This window comes from Lates calcarifer, linkage group LG4 (genome assembly GCF_001640805.2).
Source record: "Lates calcarifer isolate ASB-BC8 linkage group LG4, TLL_Latcal_v3, whole genome shotgun sequence".
NCBI classification, from domain to species: Eukaryota; Metazoa; Chordata; class Actinopteri; family Centropomidae; genus Lates; species Lates calcarifer.
In genome coordinates, this window is record NC_066836.1 from 2684535 (window position 1) to 2711923 (window position 27389).

Genomic DNA, 27389 nt, shown 5'->3' on the forward strand with positions numbered 1-27389 from the left:
ACTTGTTGATACATTTATTTCCTCCATGTTAGCACATAGAATATATTTATATACATATTGCTAGCTAAAGCGTCAAAAAAAAAAAAAAAAGAATTAAAAAAAAAAAAGTCAGGAGCATAGAAAATGTTAAGCCACGATTAATAGTTACATATGGACAGAACAGAAGAAAATGACCTACAGGAGGTGAGGACATAGGAAGCTTTATACTGGTATTATTCCAGTTAAAAGTACATAAAAAATAGTAGTATTCACTCATTATCATGTACTTGTAATACTCAGGAATAAGAACAGTGAAAAGTCAAGTTATGGGCGATTAATGATCAATTTACTCAATTTTTCAAGCTTCATAGATGCAATTTTGCTCAACTGAAGTTCCAGAAAATAAAAAAATAAACATCATTGTCATATTGCATTACTCTGGGGGAGTGCAAATATGTCTTGTTTACATGAAGGGGGAAAAAACAAAAATAAAAAAAATAAAAAGAAGGAGCCGTAGATACACACACCTTTACTCATGCAGTTAAAAACCAGAGATACAAACTGGAATGACATCAAAAATCTTTCCACATGGGGGGAAAAAAAAGAAAAAAGAAAACTTTTTACACTGAAACCTTTACGGCTGGATGGACGAATATAAAAACAGTCAGAAAGAGAGAAGCAGCGGCCTCACAGGTCACATGTAAGTAACATAAAACGTGCCACCTTCAACAAGTGTGTTGGTTTGGGAGAACGTGCATTATTGGTTGGTTTTCAACACTTAACGTTACAAAAAAACAAAAAAACAATTTGTTGAAATATTTGGATACATTTGAAGGTGCAGTGTGGTTCAAGGTGTAAAATAAATCTAGAAAAACCTGAAACACATACACACATGCTGAAAATGACACACAGCTCGAGAATGTTGTGGTAACAACAGAAGCCGGAGTTCATATCATATGATAACGGTTGTACATTGTACAAAACTAGAGCTAACAGTCATCCAGATCGCTGTAAGACACAGAAGAAAACAGCTTGAGATCAAATATTTGTGAATTCATTTACAATGTACATATAATATGAGGGAGGAGATATTGACAGGACATTTTATTTACACGTAGTGCAATGATGGTGAGGAAAAAAAGCCTGCAGCTGAGAACTTGAAATGATAAAACACAAACGAGAGAACATTTAAAATAACACCTTTCCAGAAGTCAAAACATTAATGTGAGCCAGAAAAATAAATTCAGCAGAGAGAGAAGTCAAACAGTAGCTGAACTGTACAATAACATGTTACATTTTAAAGTGATACACTTAAACGACTTTCAAAATAAAAGACTTAGAGACGAGCGAGTGGAGATTTTAGAGATGAACAGTTACCGTAAATTCTCTAATAGTGGATTGCTCTCAAACAATAATAATCCTACTGTTTGTTCTCATATGATAATATTCTATATTTTTCCAACTGTCATCAAGTCCCATGAAAGTAAAGCCTGATTCATCTTATTCCTTTGTGCCATTTCAACCAACTCACTATAATTTATTTAAAATCAATCCCCTGAAACTCACTAGAGCACCAAATGTGGATTAATCCGCCACTGAAAATAGTCCCCAACAAACACCCACCATATATTTGTGCTTAGAGCTGAGATCCACAGAAAGAGACAAACTAACACACTGTGTCTTTTCGTGAGATTTGTGAACAAAAAGAAAAACTCGTCCTTTAAGCTGCTGTCAATGAAACTCAACATCATCTGTACATATTTCACAATAAAAGCCTTCCAGATTAAAGGGAAGAGATTGTGGCTTTTATCCAAGTTCCACACTTCATACTAATCAAACCAGGTTTTCAGTCTGTAGTGTTTTCACACTTGAAACTTGAGAACATTAAGAATAGCTGACAAGACAATGAATACTTGGTGAATTATGGGCTTTAGATATTAACATGTCCATTATTAACCATTAACAAGCAAGTAATGTGAAACAAGCTGAGGAGAACAGAACTCAAAGAATTTGTCAATTTATCAACAAAATTATTAACACAAACAACAAAAATTAAAATTAGTTGATTGACCAATCATTGATTTAACCATCAAAAATGCCAACCAATCTCTGACTCCAGCTTCTCAAATGTTAAGATTTGCTGCTTAATGTCAGTGTAAACTGAATATCTCTTTTTCTGACTGCTGAATGTATAAACATTGTTATCTGAGAACTTTCAAAACCCAAAATACAATCATTGTTTAGGAGTTGAAAAAACAACAAACAAACAAAAAACATTTTGCTGATGCATAGCTGCATTGTGAAGCCACAACTTAAATGACATCATGGCGCACATATAAAATGGTGAAATGTGTTTTCTTGTAGAGTAACGGTAAAAACGGCGCATACACTGTATTCAGTTAGGATGTAGTATGGTACTGGGATAAAGACACAGTTATACCACCTTAACTGAGTGTTGAGTTTTCATTTACAGCTAAAAGAAGCTACAGGACATTAACATGATAAATTGTGATGAAATCTGGAGCTTTAGAAATAAAAGCCTGGCTCACTCTTTAGTTGAGGTGAAAAAAAGGTTCTGCCCCACTATGTGAAAATTTACGGTATTGAAATTTTCCACACGTTGACAGAAGCACAAAGCGATGTGGGGTTATAAAACGACGCGTCTGTACAGAATAAGTGAATCATTTTCCTCTGTTCAGTCAATCTTCATAACTGAGGAAACAGTCAACAAACTTTAAAAGTGTCACACTTCTCAAAGAAAATCAAAAAAGGGCAATTTTATTGCCCCATTTAAAAAAAAGAAGAAAAAAAATCCAAGCACCATATGTATACACAATCAACACGCGACATCCAGCGCAGGGAAAACTATAGAAAAGAGTGATTTGATCATTCACATTTGCATAATGTTTTATATTGGTCCATCCGTCGTCACTGCTTATTAGACACCAGCAAGCTTCTGGTCTTTTTGTTTTTTGTTTTTTTTTATGTTACCGTAATGAATGAAAAAAGACAAACTATGAAACTATCAACATGCATGTAGCCTCACTGGGAGAAAACAGGATGAGAAAAGAAAAAAGAAAACAGGCACTGACCACCAACTACAGCATAAGCAGTGAAAGAGTCTCATAGCTAGTCACTTCAGGTTAAAAAAAGAAAAAGAAAAAGGAAACGAGAACGAATTTCGAGTGTACATCACTAGAAAAAATGACACTGACGACGCTCGGAAAAATATACATAATTTTTTTGTTTTTTTCATTTGTTTTTGTTTTTTTAAGGTTGTAGGAAAGCGGGGAAAGGGAGGACTCACCAGATCTTCTCTGGTAGGTTCAACAAAATGTGTGATTTTCTTTTGGCAATATTACAAGCATTTGGGTTGTTAAGCAAATGAAATGTGAAAAAAAAACAAGGAAAGAAAAGAAAAGAAAGAAAAATGTGGAAAAACTGTCAAACCATGGAACCTCTCTAAGATCCAGCTCAGGAAAGATTGCTGTACATTTCCCCAATTTAGAACAAATTAAAAACTTGATATTTCTTTTTTTATATCTGACTCATAAAAATTACAGTCTGTTTTAAAAAAATGTGCATAATATTAATTATAATAATAATACATGGAAGATTTCTTTTGTCGGCATCTTTTAAGGCCGACCTCGTGACCCTGTTCCCAATAAGTGACTTGAGGACAATAAGATTTTAGGTAGAAATGATAAAAGGTGCCATCCACCACAATAGTTTCATGGAAAAAAAAAAACTAAATACATTAATGTCCATGAGCCACGTCATCCACAATTCAATATCTTATGCAGTTTTTTGTGTTTTTTTAAATAAGTTTTCTCTATGAAAGCAGAGCTAGTTCAATGCAGCGATAGGACTTACGGTATGTTTTCCTTTTTTTCTTTTTAAGTTCGACGGTGTGTATTTGTTGCATTTACAGTAAGAAAAGTGATTCTTTAAAAAATTCAGGTAATAAAATGTCTTCAGTTAATGCTCATCTGTTACTACACACTTAAATAACACATTCTCTGACACGAGTTCAAAATTAGCACTTCAGTAAAGAAAAAAAACCAAAGAAACAACACACATGAAAAGAAAAAAATCATACCATAACTCTGCATTCGAGCCATGCTCTCAAGCAATCTGTTCACGATCGAGAGAAAAAAATAAACAAAATATAGAAAGAAAAATCAATACAATGGGTACATTAAATAATAGAAACAAAATGAAAACAAAAAAGGAAACAAATCGCTCGTTTCACGCAGAAAACATCGGGTCCACAAAGTTTTCAGGAAGGCAAGTAGAGAAGCAGGAGAGAGGGGCGTGTGTTTGTATTTGTGTTTATGTGTTTGTGTGTGTGTGTTGTAGACACTGACTGACAGGTGGAGGACAGGGCGAGAGCCAATGGCGTGCTGTGTGTGGGGGGGGTCAGAGAGGGAGGTGGGGCTTGTTCATCTCTTCCTGCGGCAGGTTCGTTTGTGGTCGGCGTGCCAGTGCTCCTGCTGACACTTGATGGAGCAGTACGAGGTGTTCCAGCAGCAGTGGTACATCGCCTCCTCCTCACAGTTATAACACTGAAAACGACAACAAGTCTGGTTCAGAGCTGCAACTCAGGGAAACACTTCAAACACACAGAGACTAAAGGTGGTTTTTCTCATCTTGGAGGGAATGATGGCAAATTAGCCATGCTGACATTCAGTCACTATGACAGCAAGTGGATCAGCTGCTGTTTCGGTCAGCAGCAAGGAAAAACAAAGAAACTAGGATGTATAAAGTGATGCAAGAATGACTCATGAAACCTGGAAATAAGTTAACGTGTTTTCTAAATTGGTTTTTGGTTAAATGTCTGAAATAAGGTCTGTGGTTTTAACAACAACAAGCTCAAGACATGTTCAGGTTTTGTTCTCCGACATAAAATCCATCAGTAAATCCCTTCAACAAAAATAACGTGAAGATTATCTTGCTGAATGAAACGTTTAAGTATCACAAACCTTTGTTGGTCACAGTTTATTTTCTGGAATAATCCAAAACCCAATGAAAAAAATCCATTGGTTTTTTGTGGAGGATGCTAAGTTCAGGGCTGGCCTAGAAAAATCCATCATTCCTGCACTACTCTATTTTACAAACTGTCTTGGCAGGGAGGATGGATTATATGCATCAAGGTCAGGTACAGGAGAGAAAACTCCTAACTTTATTAGGTAAAGTTTTGGTCTGGCATTTCTTAGGTCTGCATGGCTCTGGGTTCCTGATTTCAAATAAAAGACTAGTCCACTTCAGGTTCAGGTCTGGAATATCTCAGCAAAATAAAAACAGAACTCACCCACTGCTTCTTCTTGGTCTGGGAGATGAGCTGTTTGTGTTGGGCCACCAGCTTCTTCACCTCCTCCACCAGCTCCTCTTTACACTTCTCCTTCACCTGCTTACACTTCCTCTCCATCTCCGCCTGTGCTCCGGCCACAGCCTTACTCACCGCCTGACGCTTCTCCTCCTCCATCTCTGCACGGAGCTGAAAACAGACAGGACAAGCTGGGTTTTTATCTGACGCAGCCTCCAACGTGTCCACCATTTAACCCTCAAAGATCCGAGCATTTAAAGTAAACCCCACAGACACACCTTCTCCAGAGCCTCTCTAACGACCCTCTCCGTCTCTCTCTTGTTGTCAGCCTTCATCATCTCCTTGACGTCATTGAAGACCTTGGTGTACTTCTCGTGGCACATGTTCTGGCAGGCGCCGTCGCTGTTGGTCTGGGTGCCGCGGTGAAGCGTGCGCGGCGACCCTCCGCTTGCTTTCTTGGTCTGCGTGGACACCGACAGCTTCTCAGGCTGCTGGGGCGCCGAGGACACCGGGATCTCCTGGCTGGAGCTCACGGCCTCCATCTCTGGCTCCGGGTCCTGGTCCAGGAGAGAGGAGGAGAGGATGGGAGGAAACAAAGATGTTATTCATATGTTCGGAGACAAACCAATAAAGTTGTGATTTTATGTCAACATATAGCATATGAAAATGTTTTTTGATGTCACTAAAGAATTTTTTCGAAATACAGAGAAAGTATCTGAAATCAAACTATAAATGGAGGAATTTCCATCTGTCTGTCCTTCGATTTTCTCGACAACCGATCATCCAATTGACTCAAGACTTGGCAGGTACATTGCCGAGGAACCAAGAAAGTGCAGTGTCAAATGTGAAGTTTTTTGGATGAGCGGTTCTCGAGAAAACTTCAAAAACCTTTTCTTTTCTACATTGTAATTTGAAAAAATGTTGGAACTACACTATAAGGGCAGTTGCAACACCTAGACAATTTACAGACACGCACATATCAGACATTCTCTGACCATGTGCTGCAAGTATTAAAAGGAATCCTCGGATAATGTCCGGACCTGATTATCTGGTCATCATTCAGTGATCATATGTGAAAACGAACAACAACAAACTTACACTGGCTTCCTCTTTGGGCTCGACCATTTGAGTCCGACGGCTTTTCTTTGCCTTGGGCTCCTGGCTGCTTTTGAGCTGGAGGGAAAAAAGATAAATATGAAATAATGAAATGTTAAATGTTAAATGTTAAATATCTTAATGTTCCATGAGGCTTTATTGTTGTGCATTTTCTCTCACCTCCTACAACACACAGTCTTAAACAGCATTTACAGTAGGGTGTAAATGTCTCTACTTTTTAAAGACATGATTCAGTGCTAACGTGTACAGCCTCTTTAGAACAATATAAGCAGTATTTACCTTTTAGCCAAATGCTGTAAATCCTCCTCCACAGTGGTGTTAGACTCTCCTCTAAGTCTTACCAATGACATTTCTCCTCTAAGTGTTGGAGATCTTTTATTTTTTTCCCCTCTATTACTACTTCTTCTTCTGTACCTTGATATGATTGTCAGGCCAACAATAATGGTATTGTAATGTTTATAGCCCAATAAAATTGAGAATGATATTGAATGCTGCACTAACAATGTGGCCATTCAGTCACCAGATGGCACTATTTGATGCATTTATATCTACACTGAGTTGATGTTCTTCTAGTGTAAACAGCCAGTTTATCCAAGTTTATTTGACTTTGTTTTCTTTTGTTGCTCTTTGAGTTTGTCCTGTTTTTTTAAACATAAATTTTCTGTAATGCACTACCTTTACATTAAGTGTCACATTAAACCACATGTTGGTTAGGTGTATGTGTTTTAGTGCGCGTCTGCAGCAGCACCCAGTAGAGTCATGTTTATATTTAGAAACCTGATAAAGACATACAATCGAAGTGAAAACCTCAGAGGAAGTTTAGTCTGGTGTTAACGAGACTCAAAAGTAAAACCATTTCTCTCCTCTGAAACAAAGAAATTTAACACAGTGAAGGTGTGAATCATAACAGATATGACAGAAAAATACACGTCTAAGTGAGGTAGCAATTTGGAACTTGTTTTTCTTACTTTACTTCAGTTTCTGAAGTCAACCAAGTAACAATCATTCAAATAAGCACACATGCTAGAGGCAACATTCATTATTGGAAGACAACAGGAAAAAAGTTTTGAGGCATCTTCTGAAAACATCTTAAGTCTCTCAGGAAGGCTGATCCAGCAGCTGGGAGAAACAAATCTTTGACCAGTGCCAGGGGACCTGAGAGAGATCTGAGTGGCTTGTAGCTTTTAAACAGGTGCATCAAACACTTTATTGTGAGCTTTATAGACTCTGTTTCCACTGCAGGAACTTGAGAAGGGGCTCAGGAACCTTACAAGATGCCATGCCTCAAGGCTGCTACAACTTGTGTTCAACTTCACTGAGACAATATGCAATTCCTGAGCGCCAGTAATATGAATATTACTTCAGTATGGGGTCACAAAGCGGTGATATTGCCCTTTTATTACTGAGTAACTGTGCAACCACAGGAGCTAAACTAGGACCTAAAAGTCCTTCCTGTCTGCCACCACATCTGAAGAACCAGAGAGACGACCCTACTTACATGTCGGACCTGCTCGTTGCTGGTGGAGGAGATGCTGGACTCGGCTTCGTCCGTCCGCTCCAGCCTGTCCGTCCTCACGCTGCCCTCCTCCTCCTGCTGCTGCTGCTGCTGCCGACTCTGGTTCTGGTTCTGGCTCTGGCTCTGGCTCTGACTCTGGCTCTGACTTTGTTGGTGATGCTGGTGTGGCTGGCTGCCTTCCTCCATCTTTGTTTTCCAGAAGCGCCCCTCCCTCAGGAAACGCTGGTAAACCTCAAGCTCCTCACACGCCTTCTTCCAGCCGTTACTGCGCTTCACCTGCAGCTGCTGGACGCTCACCTTGATGTCCTGGATGTTGTCTGAGGGGATCCACGCTCTGGAGGAGACAAGAAGAAAAAAACAGTGCTCGAGATGAACCAAGCTGCTGCTGCTGGTGGACCAATCAATCAGAGAAGCGATGCTGTGTGCTGTTGTGATGTCTCGTAGCCACGCTAACCTCTGATGCTGGTGTCCAAAGAAGCGAACATCCACCTGGTTGTCCTCTCTCTGAAGGACTTTGGCCGGCCAGTAGCCAAAACCTTTCATCTTGGCCCAGACCAGGTCATGGCTGGGGCTCTGCCAAGGTAACAAACATGAAAAGAAACCTATAAAGAGTTTTGTCAAACTAACAGTGATACTGGGCTGCATCAAAGTGTGTCTGCATCTGTTAAGAAATGAACGTGGTGTGGTTGTACTCACACAGGGGTAACAGAACCAGTTGTCCGGCCGGGCATTCGACAGGTAAAAACAGTTCTTACACAACAACAACTCATTCAACTGGAAGAGTTGGAGAGAAGGAATGAGGGAGAGAAGAAGTAAAGAGGGATTTAGTTATATGTAGAAGAACAGCTGAAAACTGTCAGAATAAACCTCAGTGTTTTGAACTGTGTGAGAAAAAACTAAAACAATGGCACCTCGTGACATGTGTCGCTGAAGAGCAACCGTGCGATCTCTGCCTGGTCACTGTGAACTGCAACACACGAAAACAAACGACTCTCAGCCAGAAAGGCGACGACGTGTTTAGAAGAAACCACGTTGCCAAAACAGCCAAAACATCTTTGTCAGTTTGGTTTATTCGAGGTTACTGAAGTAGCTGCTGTATGTTCAGACCAATAATTCTTGGCGCGTCATTTTCATTTTCTTGTCTAGGTTAAAAACCTTTTAGCAGTGTGGCACCAAAAACCACATAATATTACAGTAAAATTATTTAACATTGATTTAATGACTATCCATGTACAATTCAGAGGATTCCCATGAATTCATATTTCTTTCTTTCTGGCTGATTTCAAATATTTTTTTCTCAAAGGGAAAATCAAATCCAGACCAAAAATTAAGGCACGCTGTTAAATGCTTACATTTAATTTTTTAATTTAAAATACTCCCACCACATCACTAAGACCTTTTGGGCACAGATCAAAATGAGTTCATGGCACAGAGAAGAGAGACAAAACAAGTTCTGATGTCTTCATATTCTTTAAGCAGGTAACCCCTGATTTTTATTTGGACAAAGTTCCTGCACAGCTTCTTGTGTTTAGACTACATGAAACTTCTGTTATTAAATGAAAAACAGGGAATAATGTTGACATACAATCAGCGCTACTTTATTACAACCTGCACAACTTTGACTCACCTCCATACAAGATGGCAGTGTTGTGAACAATCAGCTGAGCGTCTGCTTTGAACTCCTCAAAGGTTTTATACTTTCCTTCAGACAGGTTCTGGGAGGGAGAGAGAGAGACACACAGAGAGAGAGAGAGAGAGAGAGAGAGAGAGAGAGAGAGAGAGAGAGAGTGTTAAGAAAGACAGGGAACAAGTACAAAGAGGTCTATTCACATGCTGGGAGTGTATGTGTGTTTGGTAACCGACATGCAAGAGGTTCAGGTGAGGGCAGTGTGCAAATTAACGCTAACTAACACACACACACACACACACACACACACACACACACACACACACACACACAGAGGTCTGGGCAGAGATCCAGTGTGTCTGGCAGAGGCTGGCTGTGATGCACCACTGACCACAGCACAGCAAAGTCCTGCCTGACCTAACACACACTCTCTCACCACCACACACACTATGTCAAAAATAACACACAAAATCTTGAGTAAACACACACACACACACACACACACACTAAAACTAGGACTGATCGAAAAGACCGACAACATAAACTAAGATAAGTCTGTCCTGACCTCGTGTAATAGAGTGTTGTCTAACAGGTTAGTGGACAAAGTGAAATGTCATTGAGAACAGAGACAGGATGTTTCTTTAAATATTTACTTGAGTTACCAGTATACAAATGAAAAATGGATGTTAAACTAATGTTGCCTAAAGTGCTTCTCAGAATTTAAATTTCATTTACATTCAACAAGTGAGCAACACTGTTATTTCCTTGAATATAAAACGGTGTTAAATGCACATTATAGGCCACATTGTGGACACATTCCCAGGTTATAAAACTGTCAACCAAGGACTTATGTGTGTATGTTAGAGCAGTGAAAAGTGTTAGCACATTAAGAGGGAACAACTGTTACCTCTTGGATGTTGGTGACGTCCAGTGCAGTGTGGATCAGCCGTCTGTACATGGGATGTTTAATGTCTTTGCCCTTCTTGTTCAGGTCCACTGCCTGCAACATAGAGGAGAACAGCTGCAGCGATTAACTGACGGATCGATTAGTGGGTCAAGAGAAAACGAATCAGCAGCTATTTTGACAATCGATTAATTGTTTTAATAATTTTTAAAGCGAAAAATGCTAAACATTTGCTGGGTCGAGCTTCTCAGATGTGAGGACTGTTTAATAGATAGAGGAGCAGTAATGATTTAATACCAGTTTATAGACGGGAAAATGGGATGGATGGATGGTAAATGATGAGATTTGATATTGTTTTTATGGGGCGCAGAGGGATGAAAGAGGGATGAACGGGAAGGTGGAGGAAGACTAATGAGATTTAACATCCCTTTTATAGAGCAGAGGCTGGAGAGCGAGAGGGAGGGACTGAAGAGAGGATGGAGGAGACGAACGAGCGAGAAGGAGACAGATGAAAAGACAGAAAAGGGTGGTGAAGTGGGAGGAGCATGAGGGGGTGTTTTTTCTTAACCAGAGGGAGGAGTGAGGGGTTATTGTGGGTAGTTGTACAAGTGGAACATTTAAAGAGCACAGCAGAGGCCACAACCACAAACCACAGATCGTCTGAGTGGAGAATTAAGGCCTTCAAGGCCAACTGAAATTATAAAACTAAAACTTTTTCTGGAAAAACGTCAGAGTGGGTTCAAGTGTATTTCTTTTATGCACATTTTTAAAATTATTTTACAGGAGGAAAAACATGTCTATCAAGACATGTTGCAGAGTTGGCAGGCCGCCATGTTTGACAGTTAAGGCGACAGGGTCAGCGTGACACATGGTAAACAAACTTGTGGTGGTAACTACAAACATTCACTTTTTGAGTGGAAGAAACAATGTAATAGGACAAGGCAGCTACAGTAAGAACAGGAACTGATGAACAGAATCAAAATCATAATGAGAGCAGGTTAAACAACTACATCACTACAAGATGTGATGGACCACCGTCTGCTGGAGGTGTGATTAGCTCAAGGTGCATAAACAAACAGAGATAAATCTATGGTTGTTCTCACCCTCTCCTTCATACGCTGGACGATGAAACGCAGGTATTTACACATCTCCTGTTTGTTCAGGTTCTTCTTTTTACTGCCCTGCATGAGGGAAACACACAGACACACTAAATTGAACATTCATTCATAACTACACAATACAGTGTCTTCAAATGCACCAAAAATATTTAAAGGCAAGAATATAGCAGAAGAGACAGAGCCGGCTGAAGACCAGGTGTCTGCTGATGTCAAAAACCAGCAGGTAGTTAAAGACCTACATGATAATTACAGACACAATTAATCTGTTTCTGCAGTAAACTGACGTCTTAGGTGTCATGAAAGTGGCAGAAGTAAAACCAGTTAACATAACAACATCTCTGCTGTAGAAACATGATTTTTCTGTCTTTGTAGACGCTGGATTATCATAGGAGGGTTATTACATATGAGCCAACAAAGATATCAGACAGTCCAAGTGAACAGAGAACCCGAAAACATGATAAAAACAGACGTAATAGCCCTTTAACAGTTGGACATTCGTCGACCTACCCTGCAGACGACACACTGCCAGTGCGACCCTCCGTCTCTGGGCTTGCACTCCTCCGACAGACACTTGAGATGGTAGACCCGGAAGCAGTTGTCGCACGTGAGGACGTCGCCCGGTAGGTGACACTCGAAGCAGTACCAGTCGTGGCTCTCGGTCTCCCAGTCCTGCAGGAAACACACAGCAGAGCACAAGTCTGGGTGACCCCCCCCTCCGACCCGCCAACCACAGCAGGGGAGGAAACGGTTTTCTCCATCCTCCTTTGATTGAGACCTAGCTCACAGATCTACAGATTCCTGAGGGTGGATGTGCTCCTATTTTCATCACTGAAGGTGTCGGGTTTGATCCCACACAGCAGCAAAAATCAACTAAAGGATCATTTAGAATCTTAAAACCTACAGTAGGAGGTTTCTTTTGGCTCCTCCTGACTGGTCTGTGCTTAATTTTCTGTCAGTCCTTTTGTATTTGATTTCAAAATGATAAAATTTTCCTCAACCTTGACAGAAGAGACAGGAACTCCCTGGTTAAATGACAATTACACTCTCATTCCTTAGGTATTTCACTATTCTACACAAAGCACACACACACACACACAGTAGAAGAAAAAGCTCAACATTTAACGGAGGTGATTTTTGCAAAGCTAATTTAGACACACACCGGCGTCAGTGACAGCAGGTGGTGAGAGCAGGGAGTTCAGAGTATTGTGCCAAAAGGTCACGGATTCAAACTGTGAAGCAGCTCAGAAGATAAAAAAATGCCGATTTTAAAAAAAGCTTTTCAGCTCTTCTGGAGCTGCTGAGGGGGCCAATAGGAAAAAATATCTTAAAAAAGAAAACAATCAAATTAAAGAAATTGTTCAACTGAGTTGCTCCCAAGTGTGATGAATCTGGGGATTGTACTGATGTCAAACACCTCAAACCCCCCCCCCGGAAGATCTATTGAAAACCTTCCAGGACGAGTTCTGATTTTAAAAAGCAAGTCATGAATGAGTGTCACAGAGATCAGAGGGGGATTTGACTGAACAGAGCCGAGTATCAAACATTTTTGCAACAGACTACAAATGTGTCTGAAGCAACAAGTATTGAGATCTATTGGTGCTGAATACAAATCAAAAACTTCACTGATGTATCAATACCTGTATTTTCTATTACAGTACAATTTGTAATGTTAATTATAAAAGCTGTGTGTTGTTTAAAAGTTAATAACAAGTACTTGTGTTTGTGGCTTTTTATCCACACACACACAGGTTGCAGCAGTCCTGTCTTATACTGATTTTCATTAAGGGGTTCAAGTAAAGGGCACAGAGACGCCAAAGCATGAACCACTAAAGATTCAACTACTCATCAACCTGTCAAGAGTCCAACTCCTCCCACTCACAGTCTGGACCGACTCGGCAGGGGAGAGCAGGAGAGTCGTGACTGACTGCTGCTCGACAGAAGCTAGAAAAGAACAGGACTCGGTCCAATCTCCTCCCTGATCTTTTCCCCATGTGTGTTTATGAGCTGGTGTTTGGATTTTTGAGACTAGATTTGGCTTATAAATGAAGAGCAGCAGGGTCGCCTTCCTCTGTCTAAAAACACATGAAGATTTAAACAAACCTGGATTTGAGCGCCTCCGTCGGAAGTGCAGGGCTGAAACGAGTCAATACACAACCATAAATAGTCATACGGACAAAAGGAAAGTGAAGACGGCTCTGACATTCAGGCTGCCGCTGTCGCTGCATCACCCTGATCAGGAGCAGGGCCAGGAGGCTCTCTACACTCTGAAACACAGGGGCTCACTGAGGGCTCTTTCACAGGATAATGACACTGAAGATCGACAGATAATTTATCAGACGACGTCATGTGCCTATGTTTAGTTGTGGTGGGCATTTTTCATAAACAATTTTCTGTGATTTTCTAGACTGAACGATTTAAAGATTAATCTGAAAACTGACCTACAGATTAATCGAAAATGTACGTCATTGTTTTTGGCACCAACTGTTAACATCCCTAGTTTAAGCCTTGTAAGTCAGTCTCTCCCCCCTTATTTCTTATCATCTCTCTACGGTCAGATCAACAATAAGGGCATAAAAATGCAGAAACCTTAAAAATATGTATGTTGGCTCCCTGACTTCAGGACAGTCCAACAATGTCATAAACTCTTTAAAACTTAAAGTTCAAAGTATATCCTGACAGAAATGCAAACAACCTTTTAAATAAGGAAGAATTGTGACCAAGAAACTGTAGTTTGACGGCAGAATACATTTTTTTCCTCAAGTAAATGAACATGAGGCTTTTATTCTTTAGTTTATAAACAAATTTGTTTCCTGTGAGAACAATCCTGAATTTGAAATCAGACTGCATTTAATTCAGATCAATTCAGAGCAGCTGGAGCGTTGCTGTGCTAGCTACTCGTTCTTAAGCCATAATTCACACCACGCTGTATGTATGTAGGTGTGATCACTGTCAAGGTTCGTTTGGGGAACAAAGAGTCCGAGTTAAGTGCGACGTCCGTGTTTACATATTCCCAAACGAGGAGAAAATTTTCCAAATAGCCCGTCCACAGATTCCTCTGAGGACTTCTACTTTTCAGAGCGTAATAGACTCTTCACTCGCACAAACACTCGACAATACAGAGACGGCCTTTGTGTTCTGTCGAGTGTCAAGAGCCACTTTACTATTGTTGGACTGTCTGAAAGACAAGTGGCTGACTTCAAAAGGCTGCAGCTCTCTGAGCCAAGGACACTGTGTCTGTGGTTTCAGCAAAGTGAGTTTCAACAAGAGCGTGGACAGAATTAGGGCCTGGGCACAGCAGATATTATTACAGCACTGTGATGTTTGAGCACCAGATTAGCCAAAGTTCAACAAGGCTGTCGCTTTTTAAAATTCATCACCAAGAACCAAACAAAAAATGAAAACAAAGGAGGAAAATCTTTCCTGGGTTTTATATAACAGACTTCTCTAAACATCCAGGAAATATCTCTCAGCCTTTTTTTGGGGGGGGGAGAGAAATGTGCCCTGATTAAAAGCTGCCAACGAAGGCAGGGCCTCGGACAGCGATAGGGGAGGAGCTGCTCGCCTTTAGCCGTCTTCCCACTGCTGTCTGACTCTGGTTAACAGCTCTGTGCTGTCAGTGTCAAGCTGGGACACGTCAGAGAGTCGAGCGAGGCCGAGCAGCAGGACGAACGTGCCTTCTAATGACCTACACAACAACTCCAGGGTTCAGCTCCACCTGCAGTCTGACATATTCAGATGCACATAAATTGGACACTGTGCTGTAGTTAAGCATGCTCTAAAATTTCACAGTTATGTCAGTATTTCCTAAACATATAGCAAATACTGCTACGGTAAACAGCCCTTGCAGGAGTGGGTAATATGGATAAAATCTTCTATTTTAGTCTATGAAATTGTAAATCAAACTATCAATATGCGACAAATTTTCTTGAAAATCAACTGAATAACTGAAGGAAAAATATGTAAAGGTTTGTTTTGGCTAATTGGGCAAATTAAATAGTAAATATTAAAGACGATAAGGCCATAAAACAGTCATCTATCTGCATCATCTTATAATGCTGTAGGAATAGAGGTTGCTCCTCTGCATAAAAATGGTATGTGTACCATCATTTTCAGGGTGTTCGAGGTGATAAACTGCCCATGATCCTAATGCATAACTGAACACAAAACATTTACTATATGAGAATGAATCTTTAGCATCTTAACCAAGGGTTAATATTTTATTTCTTGGTGGAAGTGGTTTGTTTGAAGTGAAGCAGCCTAACTCCACTACAAAACCCTGCACTCAATGATAATCCTAACTGTGTTTTCTGAGGTTCTAATCTTTTAGAGCAAACAACAAAGTTTCTACAACAAGGTAAAATCAGTGGGGAGGGTGTAAAGATATGAACATAATGTTTTCACAAGGAAGTTGACTGAACATTTTCAAAATAATGGGTTAGTAAATTAAATGAAATAATGTGTATTTGGGATCTATTTTCACTCACTATTGTCAAAGTGCATCAACACATCATATCATGTTCATTATCATGCATCACAAGTGCGTAGATTTAAATTAGTTTAATCCACCAAACGTTCAAGTTACCAACAAAGCATCCAACTGTTTTATGAAAAATAAAATCCTCAATAATTGAAAGAAAAACTTGAAAATGTGAAATTTAGAGTATGAATTCACAGAAACCTGGATTTAATCCAACCTGACTTGAGGCAGTGCATTTAAAAGAAAGTTTTAAAGAATTTGGCAGTGATATTTTTGAATGTTATGATCGTTGTGCAAATGCTGTGGTTATCAGTTTGAGGATTAAATATTCCTGAGGTCAACACAAGGACACAGCACATGCCAGCTGGATTAAATCCAGGCACCTGCAGAGGGAGAACTGGCCTCCATCTAGCAACTGCTTCACAGTGCTTCTCACATTCAAACTCTAGTCTGTCCACTGAGTGACCGCTAACCTGAAGAAGGAAATGAAAAATCAAAGTAAAGAAATAGTCGGCTGTGTTGCTAGCAGCAGGCATGAAGAAAACTAAAGAGCACAACCACACAAACTACCACTAGCCACCTTCCCCGACTCCCTCCTTCCCTCCTTCCCCCCGCCTCCACCCTCTTTCATCAATCAAAAATGAAGAAAAAAGAAAATAAGCATGCCAGACAGAAGTTAAGGACACAGCAGAACACACCCCTTCTGCAAAGAACTACAACTACAAAGACCAAAATACTACAAACGCACAGATGCTTGCTACCAACCTGCGACTATGCTAGCATTGCTTGTTATCTCACCGTAAAATATGATTCAATTCAGCACACTCTGATTACTGTTCAAGCTTTAACTTGCAGTTCAACTCTTGTAGGCAGTGTTTAAATGCCAAGGACTGGATACGGCTTTGAGCTGTACCAGGTGAGACTTTGTGTTGTTGTGTTTTTGTTTTGTTTTTTAAACCAAGCAACGGCACATCTGTAGATAAGTAGCGAGCACATATTTTCATCAAGATCACTGATCACTTCGGCAAGAAACTTGGCCACGTAGACACAGCGCTGCAATGGACTTTTCATGAAGCTTTTTACGGCATAATTGAATGAAAGCAAGTAGCTTCTGGCAGTGTGATTACTACTGGACTGTAGGGCCAGCATGCAGAGCGATCTGCAAATGGAAACCTGAGACAGCTTTCACCTTGTGGGGTAATTTTATTTAAAAGTGCAAGAAGACAATCTCTCGCCACTGGCACTGAAGGCTTACGGTTTCATTTTATACAGCCCACAACTTTTGCACTAACCAGAACATACTGCACTGCTTCAGTTTTTCTGCAGCCTGCATAAAAAGATTCACTCAAATCCCTGACTGCACTGCATGTGGCAGAACCGATTTCTCACAGAATGATGTTAGTTGAGAGAGGGGGGAAAAAATGAAGGGATCAAATGAAGAACAAACCCTGGATTTGAAAATAACAATGCAGCCCTTACCTTGCTTCCCTCGGCTTTCGGCTCCTGTGATTGCAAGTGATTCAGAGAGTAGTGTTTAAGGGTGTTTTCACACAAATCCAGACCAAGGTCAGAACCAAGGTTCATGTTTTTTTTTTGTTACTCTGTACACATTTGACCCGGTTAGTTTTGGTTTCACATCGCACCTTTCTGTCACACCTACGACCTGTGGTCATCACCTACATGTGCTGTAATCTCCCTTTACTTGACAGTGATTGGTTCACAGGCGAACGTACGACTGATGGTGGTGTGTTGACATGCCTTTTTTCAAGCTGACTTTTGACTTCACTGTCAGACTAAATTACAATTAATTATCTCGTCTCTTCATCTCCCCATGTGCTACCATGGCACGTTTTTACTTCTCTTCTGCTTATTTTTCTTCTTCTGTTGTTTAATGGGTGACACACCTGCCTCAACCAATGGTCCAATAATCAGAATAAACCAAACTATAACTCAGTTTGATCTGGCCCGAGATCACCTCTTTTGGTTGGACCAAACTTTGGTCTGGACCGTGACCCCAAAACACCTTTCACTCCTGCTATTTTGGTTCAGACCAAACTGAAAAGTCAGGACCAAACAAGGCAGGTGTGAAAGCAGCCCTAAAAGTCCTGCTGCTAAAACGACCTGAGCTGCTCTGGACAACAGCGTCATGTCCAACACCTTTTAGCAATGACACCACACAGAACATAAAGACCCACTATAAATAAATCTTTCTGTGATTCATTTCCTGCCCTGCAATCATTATAAATAACCTTGTATGCAAAGATTTTATTTGCAAAATTTACCTTAACTCAATATGAACTGGTACATGTCTGTGTGTGTGAGCATGTACAAGTCAAAACTTTTTTTTAGGACTAAGAAAAGAAGCAGTTTCTCAACATATTCTAGTTCTGATACAAAAAACAGCACTCCTTTCTGCTTTTCCTGCGTTATATTTCTCGCTCACACATCACTGATGATGTTCCTGTAGTTTAATGGGTAAAGCATAACGCTAATACTGCCAGGGTGTTAGTTCCCCTGGTGTAAAAAGCGCTGGGATTAAGGCAGCCACCAAATACATATTAATGCCGCTGGCACTTGCAGAGTAATCCATAAAGTGCTCTTTGCATTACAGATGGTAAAAGACATGAGGATTCTCCTCAGGTAGTGCTGATATACTGTGAAATGACACGCTCAGCGCGGCGCTACTGCGGAAGAGACGAGTGAAAGCATCTCTACACTTCACCTCTCAAATAACAAGGGAAATTAAGCGGGAAATAAAAACAAGGACTAAACATGAAAAGAGAAAAACATTTATAGCACAAAGCTGCACAGCAGGGCTGTAAAAGATAACAAACACTATTGAAAAATACAGTGAAAATGTTTGGTGGCACATTTATTTATGCACACAAAACTAATTATTGAACTACAGTTCATAATTTGACTAAAATATCTTTGTCTTTTTCTATCTGTGCAGTTTGGCTCTTGTTATCTGACCTTATCAACGACAGTAATATTTGCTCCACGTAATGTCTGTGTGGTGTGACTCTGTTAACACCATGTTCACACTGCAAGCAACTTGACAGATGGGTGGCTACATCCTGACATCCGCCACAACACTAAAACCACTGACAGACAAAGTGAATAACACCGATCACCTCGTTACAACAAAATGTTCTGCTGGGAAACCTTAGGTTCTGGATGTTATTTGACACGTACCACCCACCTAAACATTTTTCCAGACTTCGCTGTTGCCACATCGGGCTCTAGGAAACTGTAGCAGGCATTTCTCACCATTTTCTGATGTTGATTAGCTGATCAATCAAGACAATCAGCAGATTAAGCAACAATTAAAGTAATCATTAGCTGCAGCCCTAAATCTTTCCAATAAATGAACTGGAGAACTATATGTCTTGTTCATTTTGCACAGTTAAAACAGATCATTAAACAGAATCCCATCGTCTGGAAAACAATAAACCCTGTTGGTAATTAGACACCTGTGACGGCAAAAAGTTTTGTCACATAACAGCTACCTTAAATATTCAGCTCTTAAGGAAATGTTAGACTTCCTGTGATTTCTTAAAAATAACGTTGCTCGCAATGTGAACAGCGGCACCAACAGACTTCTATAATTACACTTGGAGAAACACACCATGTAAAAACCTCAAATTAAAGGATGAATAACACAGAATCTAGAAAAAGAAATCAGGGTTCACTGCTGCCCTGTGCTGAGAACCTGATAAACCCTCACTGGACTCACCATCTCATCCCCGGGCAGCCAGTATCCTTCCTGCTCAATGCCGGCCTTCGAGCCCTTGCAGCCGACCGTCAGGGTCTCCACCACCAGGCCGTCCTTTACAGCCAGGCTCAGCTGTCTGGCAGTCTCCTTAGGGTGCATGCCAAACACACGACTCAGGTACCTGGGCAGGTGGGAGTGGAAGAGTAATTGGTGACAATTTTTCTGCACAAACGTTTAAAATCTCAAGCTACAGAGGGGACAGAGACCAAGCTTGTGTATTAGTGCAGCCTCCATAAACACTTGAATGGTTGTTTATAAGTGAAGTGGCACTTAAGACCCTTTAGATCCTTGACACCAGCTTTAATAAGTGCAAACAACATCACCATCAGTCACGGAGCATGCATTCTTTCAATGGTCTTACGATTACTTGCCTCTCAGATTTGTAATATTCCACTAACAACACCCTGCTGCTCCATAAATTATATTTATGCTCCCCAGAAAACACATTAGGGAGACATGTGGTGTTTGAAATTACGATCAGAGTCTCAGAGTCTGTTTTTTTTTCCCCCCATCTCCTCTCGTGAACCTACATTTTCCAGCGTGGAAGCAAATGTGATTCAAATAATGGCTCGGTTGATTCCTGCAGCTGCCGGCTGCTGACTGGCAGTGAACCTCACTGAGCAAGGTCATGTATCCTCCGCTGTGGCAGACAGCCAATGAACAGACTATGTCAGTGGGGAGTCAGGTGAGAGTCTGTATTTACTCCCAGGCTACAAAGGAGAGGCCGACAGTGTGTCTGAGAGGTAAACACAAGTCTGACACGATTACTTAAACCATCAAGTTACCTGTGGCCTGACATGGTGAGAGTGTAGACCAGGGTTGACCCAGATACACACAAGATAAATGTATATTTCTGATTATTGAGACTGTTTTATGATGATTTATTGTGATTGAGAGTTTGTTCATTTTAACTATAAATGTTTTTTCAGGAGTATCCTGGAGAAAAAAAGCAGATAAATTTAAGTTAGTTAACCATATACCCGATTTTTGTAAATAAGCAAACAGCTTCTTTAATGATTAACTCATTGGTTTCAAACAGTTCGACTGCCGTGGCTGAGACCTCGCCGTACGAGGAGATCACATTCCCCCCGAGTGACAGAGAGGATGGTGGTTAATTATTCGCCTCTGCCTCGCTGACTTCAGTCTCCTCCATTTCCACAGAACCAAAGTCATCACCCTCTCGGCCACAAAGCCTGTGTGTGGTGAAAGTAAGCTACAGTGGGTCTGAATAGGGAGGAGGTCCGCTGCATGCCGCTCCGCTGCCTGCTGTTGCCATGACAACAGCCGCTCGCCGTCAGTTTTCATTTGGCGAGCGGCCAGCTCCCAAGGTTCTCGCCAACTTGTCCGCATGAGACGTGCTAAGTGTTTTCATTTAGTCTCTTGCTCCGTCCGTCCGCCGACTGAAAGGAGCGACTCATCAGCGAGGTCTGGTGCGTCAACTGATTTGCGTAGTTTGATCAACCTGCTGTAGATTCTGTATCTGGTCCTGGTCTCTACAGACAGAGGGTGCAACACGAGGTGGCTGACTTCACGGTAAGAATGGCAATGAGTGGATATCGGCTGGAGAATGTCAGAACTCCAGCAGTTGTCAGTCTGGCTATTGATCGTCAGCTGGTGTGGCCCCAAGTGCAACTGAACATCCAAACCTTGCAAATACTGTTTTCACATAACACCAGAATCAAAACTACCTCAGGTTTTTGCCAAGCAGAATTAATCGTTGTATTTACAGTACAAGAAGTTAGAATAGGCCGTCTGAGCGCTACAGTGAGTCGCTATCGGAAAGCGATGAGGCCGTTAACTTCAGCAGAAGATTAGAAATGACAGAACTAGAAGCAAAACAACAGTGCTGATTTCCACAACTGGAAGCAGCTCTCTGAGAGTAAACAAATGAGGTTTAATGCTCAACACCCAACATTTCTTCTAGACTGTTGAGTAAACAGCTGTTCATGCTAACGCTGGCTATGTAGAGAAAGCAAAACTTAAGTTGTTGTAGCGTTATTTACTGCTTTTCTGTTTTCTGTCACTGTAAACTCAATATCTTAGGATAGAAAAAAAGACATCACCTTGGTCTTTGAGAAGAAACAAAGAACCAAATCAAAGATGAATGATCTCTGTTGCAGTCAATTGTGTTTAATGGAACAGATCAATAAGCCAAAAGCAACATTACTGATGGGTGATCATTTTGTGTTCCCGTGTGACCCACCTTCAGCCAGACCAACACATTTTAGAGTTAACAGGAGAGATGAAATCTCTAACTATTTCACTGATTAATTGAAAAATGCATCAATATCCTGACTGACAATGAGAACTGTTAGTTGCAGCCTTGATAAAGCAGGGAAATGACTGAAGTAGCGCAGTATGTCTATATACAGCCAGTTCAAGTGACGGCATGTTTGTGTCTGCAGCTATTTTCTTCCCCCTCAGGTCAACTATGCTGCTTTGAATCACCTGAAACCCTGTGAACATGCAGCTGTCAGGGACACAGTTCCTTGTTTAAGGACACGTAAACAGGCCAAAGCAGAAACTGGTCAACCTGGGTCCTCAAAAACAGGTTTTCTGGTTGAAAGGTTTGTGGGTTACTGAAATTATTTAGCTCAGTTAAAGGATAAATATCCGGCTCAAACCTCAGTTCCAGAGCTGTTACCCACATTTCCTGTCACTTGATGCTGTACAATCATAAATGTTTAAGTCCGTCTTATTTGCAGTGAACTTACTTGGAGATCCTGTCCATGTTTGCGATTTGTTTCTGGTTGCGGATGACCTCGATGGCCGCCCACACATACTGGACCACCTTGGGGTCCGCCTGCCTCTTCTTCACCACACGTGACATGATTTCCTTATTCATCTCAACTGTGGGAAAACAAAAGAAAAATATAAATCAGCAGCTCTATGTGTTTAGGTTTTTTTTCTGTGAATGAAAAGTAGCTGTCACTATACTTGAGCAGTCATACCAAGACAGAAGGAAACCGCCTCACAAGGAGCCACAGTATTAATAGAAGCAGAACTACTAATTGATGAGTACTAATGGTAGTGTGTAAAGCTGTAAGTAACAGCCTTAAAATAACAGTAGCAGTGTAAATGTAAACAATAATGTGTCATAAATACTCCTTAAAGAGCTTCATGTTATAGTTTAATGGTTTTACAGTCAGATTTTAAAGAAAATGTACTTACTTAAACATGACATTAGAAAATATACAGAATAATGTAGTTTCAAAAAACTTTATGTTACTTTATCAAAAGAAAGAAAGAAATTAAATATGTTCAGTATTTGAAGTAAATATAACGCCTTAGAAAAATAGTATTCACAATATTGTGTCATTTCCTGTTCAGGTTTAACCCGGACGATGTGGTCACTTCAAAGTCTACAACACAATAAATTCTGTTAGCCATTCACTGACAGCAGAGCATTTTGCATTGTACCTCCCCGGGGAAAACGTCTGCAAGTTAACTATGGAGACAGCAGGGAAACACAAGGTTAGGTTTACAGGAACTTTACAGGAACCTGACAGATAAAGAGCCACTGTTTTTGTTTCCAAGCAGGAACTAAGACCGACAACAAAGACCAGAGACTGTGCAGGACCAGGAGACTCACATGTGACCATCTGTAAAGACGTTACTGACCAGTGTACGTGGTCAGGTGGTCGACGCTGGATGAGTCGTCATCATGACTTAAAAGCAGTCTACTGGAGCAGTTTACTGGATGCAGACTACATCCAGTAAATCCTCCGTGTTATGTAGCAGCTACATTTGACAATAAAAAACAATGACTGAGGAAATGCTGCAAGTAACAAACCAGGTGTCTTGCTGCTGCTCTGTTGTTTACATGTTGGTCAATGGAACTAAGAGTATCGGTCCCGACTTGCTAAGAATGGCTTAAAACCTTTTCGTCCACCATTTTAGGCATTATTTCTAAAGTTAATACCTCTAATCTAAAATCAGATCCTTTACTAAATCTTCTTAACCTCCTCTAAATCAACAAGGAACCTTTCTTCAGCCCTGGAGTTCTTTCTTTCCGGTCCCCTCATCACAGCAAAAAGTAAAACATACTGTAGGAAAACTACTGTCCCAGCCATTAACATGCTAGCTTGTTTATGATTTGAAAACACAAACTATCTAAATTTAACAGGATTTGGCAGCCCCTTATTGAGTAACCAATCTACATGTTACGCTTCTGTAATATTGTACAGTATCACACAAATACAAGAAGGATACACAGGAAATTTGGGTTTGTTAGGGTTGTTGTTATTACTCTCCTGTGTTTTTCATAGGAACATAAGCAAACAGCAAAAAATATATTTGAGATTTGTGCCTAGGTTATTTTGTTCTAAAAAAAATGCAATCACAACATCAGTTTGATGTTGGCAAAACTAAAAGCTACAAACACTGTTTGGCTGCAACCAAACTTAAAATTATGCTGAAAGCCTCTGTCAAATACAGACACTATTTATTTAAAATTCATATATGTAAACCCTATTCCTCTGAGAAGCATTGATTAAATACCAATGGACAGGTTTTTATATCCTCTCTCATTGTGATTAAGACAGTCTTAATACCTTCTTGCCATGTGGGCATCAAAACAAATACTGCAGTGGTGAAGGAAGCTCAGAAAATGCCAGAGAGAATTTGACAAGGAAAACTCTTAAAAGACCTTCAAAAGGTTCTGAATAATACTGGTTTGCCTCTTTACTGTGGTGCACAGGCCTGGCCTTCCCTGAATATCTTGAAATCCAATTTTATGCGGTCCTCCTCTTAACCATCCGTGAAACTTAAGATGTCACTTTCATAAATCGCAGCCAAATGCTAACCATAATAATGCTCAGAGCATTTTTATACGAGGGAATATGCTCAGCTTTAGTGCACTTTGTAGTAGAAGAGGCTGTGACAGATGTCGAGGAGAGGATGTTCATCTTCACACTTTTCTTATGTATGGTACAAACTGTGGTTTAGAGTGGAGGGAAAAAAAATACATGTAAGAAAAATCTACATATTTTGTGTGAAGAGAGAATATGAATAAATGCAAATGGAGATAAAAAAAAAATCAACACAAAACCCATGATCAGTCACAGCAAACAGGCTAAACATATAGAAGAGAAGCAGTGGTCGTGGTCACAGTGGAGGTTTTTTAAGTTCAGATGCTGTGTGATAATAATCATCTTGTTATGCAAAACATTTTGTATTTCAGTTCTGTTTCAGACCGCTACAAAGACGAGATAAGTACCATTTCAACTCGAGCTCACATAAAGCACTCGCTACCAACATCTGGATTCCTCTGAATGGGACTGATCCACGCTTTTACATTACATTTTCAGTCTTTTCTAAATTGCTACACCAGCAAAGAGTGCCTTACTGCCATAATTTCATGAAACACAATGCTGGAGAAGGACACACGTCAGAGAGAAGCCATACAGAAACATACATTTTGACAAATAGCTTGCTCATAATTTTCAGAGATCACAAACTGGATTTTCTAAATTGCAGAAGAAGGCTGAACATGATTTTGACATCCTCTTGCAAAACAGTGAAATTAAAAGTTATGCAAAAAGCAGAAATGACACTATTGTCAGTAATGGTGGGATGATTTGATTGCTAACAAGGAAATATTTTTCTTTCTCAAGCAGTGTGACAATATCCTGACATTTAGGTTTGAACATTTTTCACTCGTCTTAAAACATCACAGGACTTTTGGTTTAAAGCCAAATCAACTTGGAGATTAAAATCAGGCAGTTGCACACTTTACAGCCTCACAACACAGCTGGAGGAGAAACAGGACATGGGAGCAGTGAGGTGACAGTGAGTAATGTGAGCTCCCTTATTCTGTGTCAGGTGTAGTAGGTGTGAACTAGGGCCACCTGTGCTATGATGCCAAGCCAGCGGCTCCCCACCTCCATATGTGTCTGCTGGGCTGGCATGTACACAATACAACCACCCCCCTGTTTGACAGCCTGCACCTCTGTCTCCAGAGACCTCACACTACACGATGACAGGACAACCGGCTCTGCAAGCCAACGTGCTCCCCAATCAATTAGCCAAGGTGTGCGACACGAGAGGCCAATTAGAAGACACGTTGGGAGGATTTTATGGCTCCCAGGGTAAACAAAGAGACTGCACGGCGCTGTTGATGCCTCTTTATAAAACCTCACAGCCTCTCCTAACATTAACCCCGATCAACAATCCAACCTACTGGTTTTAATGCCAATTAAATCAACTCTGACAGTCAAGACAGGTGTGGAGATTTCAGCATGACGCTCTGCCATTCACCGTTAGCCCGCTAATAGCAACCAGGCTGACACGGATATGATGAGACCAAACGATGTGTTCTGGGTAAAGATACCCGCATTATCACGGTATAATACAAAACTTCACAACAGATATTGTACGTAAATAACACACTAGACACAACTTGTACTTTTAGCAACAAAGAGACAGCCGTGCAAGGCCACGGGCACTGCCATTCAAGAAGCTCAATTTAGCTAGTAGCAGGCTAGCTAACGTCCAAAGCAAAGCTTGTCAAGACAAAGGGAGGGTTTAACTCTTTCTACACAGCTTACTCCAGCCAGCGTATCCTGTTTATATTTTGAATAACAACACAAAACCAAAAACAAGCAGGTTTAAGTACTGGTTGGCTGGCAGGCAGGATATCGTGAGTTAATTTTTGTTAGCAATGCTAGTAAACTGTTACGTAGCTAACCTTAGCTGGCTGGCTGGTGAACCTAGCCAACTTGTCAGCGAACCTAGACAAGATTCACAATCACAGCAACGAGGCAGTAGCATTCAGAGCGCACACGAAGCTCTATCAGCCGCCACAAAACACCAAAAACCACTGTCAGCTAACTAGCTACCTGCTCGTTTGTTTTGGAGGGCGCCATGTTCACAGTCCTCCATCACGGGATAGGAGAGGCTAAGCTAACGGTGCTAGCGGCTGTAGTTGCTGGCTAACTAGCCGCAGTGTTGTCATTGAGCCTGAGCCATTTTTCACCAGAATAAAAAAAAAGAAATCAAAACTCACCTCTGCTACAGTGTCACAAACACACGTCGCTGCAGAAAATCCGCGAAGGATTGAACGCGAGGCAGCTTACATTAGTATTTTTCGGGCTAGTTGTGGGCTGCGGAGGGTGGTTTGTGTCCAGCAGCTGGCCACAGTACAGCAGCGCTGGGCTGGGAGGTAAACACAGACAGCGCCAACAAGGAGCCGAGCCGAGCGGGGCTGCTGAGGGAGAACTCTAGTGGTGGAATCCGGCTTACTGCACCCGACACCCGGGACTCATCAACCGGGGTGTTAAAGGGGAACTCCACCAGTTATTATTTTTTTTTTTTTCCCTCAGTTTGCTGCTCGTGTAGACTATTCAAAAGACAGAAAATTTTCATAACTAATTAATTATTTTTTTAGCAAAAAACAGAAAAAACTTTTCTCAAATACAAGTAGTTGCTGGTTTCTCCAACACACTCACATCTCTAAGAGTATTAGTATTATTAGTATTCATTAGTATGAAGAATCCAACTATGAAAGGTATAATCACATCATCGTTTTCTGCAGGATAAAAACTTTTATTT

The 27389-nt window shown here is 40.8% G+C and overlaps 1 protein-coding gene across 8 annotated transcripts; it reads right to left on the minus strand.

Annotated features, from left to right (window-relative positions):
• On the minus strand, nucleotides 1–27086 carry zmynd11 (zinc finger, MYND-type containing 11). Of its 8 annotated transcripts, none has more exons than XM_018672671.2 (17): nucleotides 26845–27086; nucleotides 22553–22688; nucleotides 19800–19959; nucleotides 17543–17566; nucleotides 13687–13719; nucleotides 12094–12255; nucleotides 11572–11649; nucleotides 10472–10564; nucleotides 9565–9652; nucleotides 8849–8904; nucleotides 8634–8711; nucleotides 8392–8510; nucleotides 7920–8271; nucleotides 6404–6478; nucleotides 5584–5862; nucleotides 5291–5476; nucleotides 1–4544 (listed from the first exon to the last, which is right to left on the minus strand). In XM_018672671.2, the coding sequence occupies exons 2-17, from the start codon at nucleotides 22681–22683 to the stop codon at nucleotides 4422–4424; spliced, it is 2037 nt and encodes a 678-aa protein (XP_018528187.1). In that variant the 5' UTR covers nucleotides 22684–22688; nucleotides 26845–27086; the 3' UTR covers nucleotides 1–4421. The 8 variants fall into 8 exon arrangements, with proteins under 8 accessions (XP_018528187.1, XP_018528184.1, XP_018528183.1 ...); XM_018672668.2 differs by lacking the exon at nucleotides 26845–27086 and adding an exon at nucleotides 26678–26787 and having other exon boundaries at nucleotides 7929–8271; XM_018672667.2 differs by lacking the exon at nucleotides 26845–27086 and adding an exon at nucleotides 26678–26786.
• Nucleotides 27087–27389: the final 303 nt, after the last annotated feature.

Coding starts and splice junctions, on each gene's coding strand:
- zmynd11 (XM_018672667.2), bottom strand. CDS start 26,720: ATGGAGGACTGTGAACATGGCGCCCTCCAAAACAAACGAGCAG. Junction 13,720..17,542: donor CGAAAGCCGAGGGAAGCAAG/GTAAGGGCTGCA, acceptor GACTCGTTTCAG/CCCTGCACTTCCGACGGAGG. Junction 8,272..8,391: donor TTTGGACACCAGCATCAGAG/GTTAGCGTGGCT, acceptor TGTCTCCTCCAG/AGCGTGGATCCCCTCAGACA.